The sequence below is a fragment of the Tachysurus fulvidraco genome, chromosome 3, assembly GCF_022655615.1.
Source record: "Tachysurus fulvidraco isolate hzauxx_2018 chromosome 3, HZAU_PFXX_2.0, whole genome shotgun sequence".
Taxonomy (NCBI): domain Eukaryota; kingdom Metazoa; phylum Chordata; class Actinopteri; order Siluriformes; family Bagridae; genus Tachysurus; species Tachysurus fulvidraco.
The window spans coordinates 16,750,698-16,758,921 of record NC_062520.1 but is presented as its reverse complement, the minus strand read 5'-3'; the positions used below and the strand labels follow the sequence as shown (position 1 = coordinate 16,758,921).

General features: G+C 39.0%; 1 protein-coding gene across 3 annotated transcripts in view; it reads left to right on the top strand.

Annotated features, from left to right (window-relative positions):
* Positions 1–809: 809 nt before the first annotated feature.
* Positions 810–8,224, top strand: part of grik2 (glutamate receptor, ionotropic, kainate 2) — a 137,934-nt gene continuing 130,519 nt past the window's right edge. Inside the window, exons 1-2 of one of the 3 annotated variants that reach the window (XM_027149717.2) lie at positions 810–954; positions 3,400–3,788. In XM_027149717.2, the coding sequence (XP_027005518.1) occupies positions 3,671–3,788 (118 nt within the window). In that variant the 5' untranslated portion in view covers positions 810–954; positions 3,400–3,670. Of the gene's footprint in view, positions 955–1,336; positions 1,443–3,399; positions 3,789–8,224 lie in introns of those variants that run through there. The other 2 variants (XM_027149716.2, XM_047811863.1) reach the window with 2 other exon arrangements.

The window sequence follows — 8,224 nt, the reverse complement described above, 5'->3', positions numbered from 1 at the left end:
CACGCATGCGCACACACACTCACACACACACACACACACACACACACACACACACACACACACACACACACACACACACACACACACACACACACACACACACACACACACACACACACATTCAAACATCATTTATACCTAGTCAATTTACTGTAGCTAGTATAACTTCTGGTATTTTTGGGTATTTGGGAGGAAACCGAAGAACCCTGAGATAACCCATGCAGACTCGGGGACAACATTCACAATATTCACAATCTGAGACAGCAAAGATACCTGATAGATCACTGTGGTTCCCTTGCAGGCTTACTAAATCATAAATAGCTCTGCTTTTCAACCAGACCTGATGTGCATTACAAACTATAAAGCAACTATGAATTTAGCACAATGGTGTCATTGCGTGGTCATTCATCTAGCATCAAGGAACAAATCAGACATAACTGGCCATTTACTTTTCCCCAAGGAACAAATTTCTAGCTTTTTATCACCCCATATATAAATACCAGGACATGTAAGCACACTGTCAATTAAGCATGTCTTCTTAGATGCCTTAGATGCATTCAAACATTATAGTATTGCATTATCAGAAGATACATTATTTTAAAGCAAATCAGTAAGATTAAAAATAAACACCCACTCTTCATACATAAAAGGGAGAAAATCTGGCATCCCACTTTAATATTTTTAATTTTAAATGACGTGTAGAGAAAAAAAAAATAAACTGTGTTAATTGTTCTGTTTTCATAGACACCCGGAGGATGGGTCGCACCCCAGATGCGTCTCCGCGTGTCTTTAAGCGGCTTTGACCGATAGGGGGCGTGGCTTGTCCACGGGCCGCACGCGGAGAGGAGAGAGCAGCCTGAGCGCGCGCTTTCCTCTCCGCTCCAACGGAACAGCACAACTACTTCCTCCGGCTCTGTGACTGCTCTCCAGCTCGCGCTGCTTCTGCCAGAGCAGGTAAGTGCATACTGCTTTCCCGTTATTCATTCAGCTAGAACTAAACGACATGACAGTTTTCATTATGAGACTCTTAATAAAAACAGGGAAATGTTATAAACGTAAATGACGCCCTTGCGATCCGGTAACTTGTGACTCACGTTGCGGATTAAAGCCCTAACGTAGACACGAGGCACCGTTGAATTAGATTTAAACTTCTGAACTAGATCGGATATTTTCTCCCCATGATGACGTGTTAACTATCTCGGACGGTTATGACTGATAGTTTATATCCAGTGATGCGTGACCCTGTGTTGGTGTCCTCGTCCCCCCTCCCACACCACCACCCCACACACCCCAGTCCCCCAAAGGAAAAAAAATAATCCACTTCATTTGCGTTGAGAACACAGGATGTGATCATTAAAACCCACTATAACCCACAGACTGCCAGTTTACCGACGCGGATTAGATGATCCATATACAATCTACTAAGTGAGACGTCTAGGCAGGTATGCAAAATTCCCTGATTATATAGCGCAGATATTCGGATAAAGTTGACAAAAATGCATGCGACATTTTTTGGCGAGGAGTTCAAAGCCATAACTGGCCATGAAGCCTGCTGGCCAGAGATGAGAATAAAACGTGCGCTTTGAATTGGAGTGGTGTTAAAGCTGGATGGAAACCAGAAAGTTATTATAGGAGAAGAGTTGGGTACCAGAGCTAACCCCTGAAAATCTTGCAATGTTTATAGACTCTCAAGCACGAGTGCTGCCTGTCTCTGTTCTCACTGCTATGTTGAAGAAGAAAGCTTTATTCTTCCACATATGCAGAGAGAACAGAGGCGAACTGATGTGATTTTTCCCCGTGGCGACTTTGAGGAAAATCTTCACTCTATTGGGATGCTTGATTTTAAGAGCCACTTCTCAGCCACTTCTGAGCAGGCAAAAAGTTCAACATTCAAGAGATAAATAGCTTACGCATTAGAGTTGTTTATAAACGATCAAAAAATGCAAACGGGCGGATTTTAAATGCTGCATGTCCACGCTACTATTAAAACGCCTCTAAGCTGTAGCTTCAAATACTATATGATTCAAACGGTTATTTAAGCCATTTAGATGCAAGGTCTCATCAGAGGAAGCGTTGGTTTACAGAAAGCGGAAAAAATATTCTACATGTGAAGTAAAGAATATGGACTATGAATAACAGTGTGGATTCACAATTTATGTTAATACAAATAATCAGACAGGCTTCTATTCTCTGGATCCAATGCAAGCAGAAAATGTCGATCGACAACGGAGTGACAGCTGAGAAATCCCCTCTTAGTCATATGCCTGCTTCTACGATATACTTGGACTAGGTTAAGTAATAGATTACGTTTTATATTTGCAGTGGTTTTAAATAAAGTCAGGAATTTGTATCTAACTGATTTCCAATTGAATCGCATTTGTTTTCCTTAAGGCCTCGCTATCGCTGTCCATGGTCCTGAAATCCCTTCAGACATTAAAAGGGGTTTATTTCAGTCGGTATTGGATCAATTTAGTAAATCAGTTTGTGTATTATTATATTACATTTTAATTACTTATTTTAATACATTTCAACCTCAATCATCCTAATAATAAACGTGGAATAAACGTAGGATTCTGTAACACTAGATTATAGTATACAGTATGAATGAACCCTTGTCATCTCTCGATAAACTGGTTGGGTCACGTAATGTCAAGGAAAAAAAAACAGACATATAGTCTTTGATAATATAAAAAGTCCAAAAAATATGACTCCCAAAATAAAGTGCAACATGTTGGTAATAACTGCTATGCAACAACTTTACGATGAAAACATAAAAGATGATTTGATTCTGTTTTTTTACTTAAAATATCTTAACTACAGTCAAAACTCGATTTATAAACAAATAATCACTAATATACCCTATTAATTATAAAGACGTGAGTATTTATTTCCCTGAACAACGCGTGTTCTGTGTGTCGCTTATAGCCGAAAATCTCCATAGCAGACCTAACCACAATACAACAACCCCCATACAAACTGTTGATCTTTATTCTGGGTCCGTTTACGGGGCATAGGCTAGAGTCCAAAATCAACAGATCGATTTTTATACCTTTACGACACGCTGGACTCGGGGGCCACATCTGATGAGAAAATTTGAGAGATTACCGAGGACGTTTGGTGGCAGGAGACGCGGCAGAAAATAGCCGTGTTTGGAGCTGATTTATGGAGACAGATCGATGTGCGGTTTTCGGCGGCAGTTAAACATGCCCGATGTGTCCCGCTGTGTCTCTCATGCCGCCGCTGATCTCGGCTCGACGTCAGAAGGTGCGCAGCAGTGCAGCACAGCGCCTGCATTAGGCGAGCGGAGCTCAAGCACAAAGCTCTCACCTCCTGCGATCCGCGCTGAATTACGCGACTCGTAGTGGATCTCCAATTTTTTTTCTCGTTGCTCTCTTTCAGGCTGCTTGCGCATGGATTTCGTCCAGATTTGTGCCGCCTGACATGGATGGCCCGCCGCTCGGCGAGTCGGAAGCCTGGTCCTTGGTGCAGTGAGAAGGAAGGACACGCGGCGCTTTTCTCGAAACGGATGCAGGACGCGAGCGCGCGACTCCTTCGTGACCATGCCGTGATCTCTGAGCGTTGTCCTTCATCCCATCTAGACGACTAAAGAACACATTTGCGGGGAGTTTTTGCAATCCAAAGGAATTAAACGCTGTCCATTGCAGGCATCATGAAGATTACCTCCCCGCTGATAACTCATGCGAGGTTCAGGCGATCCGTCAAGATCCTACTGCTGCTTGTGTTATGTGTAGGATACTCTCGCGGGATGCCACACGTTTTAAGATTTGGTAAGAGCATGCTTTTGTAAGTAAATTCTTAAAAAGACGGTGATTTGTTTTGGTCGCCATAGTTTGCTCTGCTTCTCAGTTCACGTGTTGCTGTGCCACTCACATAATGTCATTGTAACAGGTTGGCTTTGTATGCCACGCTCAACTGCAGGTCTCTTATCTGTTATTAATATACATATACATCATTTTTTTTACACAGTACATCTTCAGCTGCTTCACATGTACTTTGGCTGTATTCAAGTGAATGAAAGTACTTTCTTCGTAAACACACACACACACACACACACACACACACACACACACACACACACACACACACACACACACACACACACACACACAGAGAGAGAGACAGAGAGACAGAGAGAGACAGAGAGAGATAGAGAGAGAGAGAGAGTTTATTCCCTTATTAGATTATAAGGCTTTTCTCTTTTTCTCACTGATAGTAGTTATAGCACTGATAACGTTTATGTTTAATGAAATTAAGCAAATTTTATAGAATTTTGATTTAGTGTAGAATTACACTGTTGTACATAATTGTTGATATCCATTTAAAAGACAGTGGGGTCTGTTTCTTCATAGTTTACCATAATATGTTATTTTTTCAAGTGTTATTGCAGTGTATAACCTGATCTTGGAGAAGTGTGTGTAAGCTTTGAGCAGAACCTCTGAAGTGCAGTCTCTTTATACAGCAGCTTTTCCTCTCGCATGTTGCTATTAGCAACCCCTTCAAGGCATGCTTTGTTCCTGCTCATGTGTTACACACAGGAAGTTGGATTACAAACAGGCTTAGATTTAAAACTAGACTTCTAATGATATTGCTGTTTTAAAAGCTAATATTATGTAGCCTAACTTAAACGATTGGGACACTGCAAAGAAATATCCTACCACCATGGAGTGTGCAATTGGAGCTGCTGTAGCTCTCAGGGCTAGGCCTGTGTGTGTAGTTCTCCTATTTTTGGTTCTCACTCAGTACAATCATTTTTCTGTCAAACACACCCAGGGGACTTTAACAGCACAGCCTGTGGTTTGCTTTAATTATGTGCTGTGTCAAAGTGATCGGCCTATAGCATCAGCTTTAGGGCTTTGCTAATTTAAGACACACAACAACCAGAGCAGGCTGATGCTGGACTGGACACAACCTCTCTGACTGATTTCTCTTACCTTTCAAAGAAGTGAGCGTATAGCTACTATCTTTTTTTACTATCTTACTATCTCTCTTTCTTCTCCTTCATTTAAAGGGTTATTTAATAATTAACCCTTGTATTTTGTGCTACTTAGCAATGGATATACTGTTCATGAGTCATCTTGACCTTTAGCAGCTTAGATGTTTTTTTGGGGAAGAGTAAAAACACAGAAATGTCTTTCTCATGCATGGGGATGTTACCAGAAGTGTGTGTAATCAGTCACGAGTACAAATAAGACACATTGGTTGTAAAACATAGAATGAATTCACCCATTTGTGTCAAATTTTTGTGTCACTTGAATTTTTGGGTTGATATTTCACAGCTTCTTGTAATCTACTTTTAGTCTTGTGTTGATAACCTGTCTAATAATAATAATTATAAAGAGGTGGAGTTGGGTGTAGCCTATATGCCTTTTCATGTTCAGTAGAGAAGAAGAGAAAGTAAAGAAGCCAAAATGAGCCCAGACACATCATTTTCATATTTTAAAAAAGTGGTTCTTCAGTATATAACATTTAAAAACATGTCAGATTGAACAACAACAAAAAAGATGATGTAGTAGTAAAAAATAGGAATTAGGAACGATTTAGTTGTAGCTACTTGGACCTACACTGTTTTGGGCTTTGTATCCAATGTACCTTTTTATGTGCTCCCTTGAGAAACAGCACAAAAAGCCTTTTACCAGTCTTAAAAGTGATGTGGCCTAGCTAATATCTCTAGTGCAGTGCCATTTTGAATAGATAAAGCATTAGATCTACTCACACCATCTTTCACACTTCAGTGTAAATGTAGCTCAGTTCAAATCAAACCCTTATTTAAACTCAGAGCATCTTGAGGGATAACCCTCATTTGCAATGCAGCCTCATAATGTAACTCGCAGCCAACCTGATCCAACTCATGAATTATTTGTTCATTAGCAGAAAAGAATTGAGAAGAGAAGTGGATCCCCAGTTCTGGAGTTGAGGTCCTTAAATCATTCAAAACTCAACACTCGAACTCTTATCTATCATTGCAAGTATAAAACAACCAGCCTTGCACTGGTTGTGTTACCAGATTACTTGATTTTATAACAATTCCATTATCATCTTATTATATCCATTTCCTAGTTATGCATCTTTTTTTCCCCTTCTTTGCTGCATATTGTGATTTGAGCTGTTACAGTGAGGCACTGGAGCTCAGAAGCTCACCAGACCATATCAGAGACAGATCCTTAAGGGTTCTTAGCTTTCTGAAGCACTCTGTTGCAGCGTCTGATGTATAATCTTTAAGGGTTCTCTAAGAATTCTTAGGCCAAATGGAATAACCTGTTAGAGTTTTTAATTTACACAGATTAGATTAATTCCTTCCTTCCTTCCTTCCTTCCTTCCTTCCTTCCTTCCTTCCTTCCTTCCTTCCTTCCTTCCTTCCTTTGAGATTTTGACCATTTCACACCATCAGACACAGGAATCCGAGTAAATCATAGTGCAGTGATGTAAATAATCAAACTAATTAATGAGTAATTTGCAAACATACATTCTGTCTATTAATCTATATTACAGTATGAAATCAAGTCTATGTTTAATATTAGTTGTTGAACATAAATACCAGTTATTAGTGAATGCTTACATATTAAAGTCTGCAATGTCCTTGATAGTTTTATATTAAAATGCACAAATATGGTGTGGCAATTTATTAATTTTAGCAGAGCTACTAGTGGTATCTCATGGCATTCATATCACATCTTGGTAGCAATTTACAACATACTTGTTAGAAAAGCAACTTATTCCTGGGTTAAAGAAACCCCCTTTTTTTTAATCCGGTATATATGTTCAGAAATTTACCAAGAACAAATGCATTTCAGGAGGAAATTTTATGATTATTATTATAGTACAAATAAAATAACACACATTTATATCCATATTTACATAAATCCATAAATATTAAATATTTAACCTTTTTTCCCACTGCACGCATGCACACACCCACCCACCCACCCACCCACCCACCCACACACACACACACACACACACACACACACACACACACACACACACACACACACACACACACACACACACACACACACACACACCTTTTATGTTGCCAATTTTATCCAAACCATTTTTTCCAAATCAAGACTCTTTTTTAAGCTGAAACGATTGAAACTTCAGCCATGAACAAAGGAGATGTGAAAGGCATAACATATACCACTGACTTTAAATATGTCTTTGAGTGAACAAAGGAATTAAAAGTGGTTTAATGGATTTAGAGATATTTCCAGCCATCACCTGCCCTAAACATGATGTGTATATAAGAAGATTTACAGAGACTTAAAGCTACTTAGAGACAATGTGTAGATAAGCGGATCATAGAGCCACGGACATGGATACGAAATCAGATGGATAAAGAAGGCAAAGTCTGTGTTTCACAAGCTCAGGTAATCTTTTTACCCTGATGGATCACTTTAAGATCATGAGTATTGATGAGATACTGAGATCAATTTTTTTAGTAGAGAAGTTACCTATTAGATAAGAATGTGAAAGCACTGGAAAGTGAATTTCATTACAGACCACTATTTCATTCCCTACAATCATACAATGCTTTAGATAACAAATCTAATAAACTATATTAAATTAAATGCTGTATTTACTGGACAGAAGGGTAAACTTCTGTTGCTTGACAGGTCAAAAGAGTACACTGGCATTGGACAATAGATGAGTGAATGTCATTTTTTACTGTCATTGAGTTTCGTCTGTCCTCTGTAGTGCTGACCATTCATTTGGAATGCCACTGACCTTGTGACTCCTCTCTCAGTATAGACCTGCTTCAACTTCTACATCAATGAGCTGTGTGATTGTGTGTTTGTGTGTGTGTGTGTGTGTGTGTGTGTGTGTGTGTGTGTGTGTGTGTGTGTGTGTGTGTTTAGTCGTTTTTAGTTACTTGCTTACACAGAAGGTTTACATGGCACTTTTACATGGTGTCTTTATCCTAAAGAGGATTTTGTCCCATAAAAGCTTTCTCCTAAACAAATTATTGTGATTTTATTTTTTTTAATTGTTTCAAATGATAACTGAATATAAACATAGAAAGAAGCATATTTTTTCCTGATTAGAAATCATGGATAAAAATAAGTTAGGAAGAATTCATTATGCTTGGCTGTAAGGGAATTTTAGGATTTTATTCGACAGACTTCGTTATTACTGCAATATCTTTATATCTTTTTTGTTTACTTGCACTATATAATTTCCAGAGTTTCTCTGTGCCAACTGGATT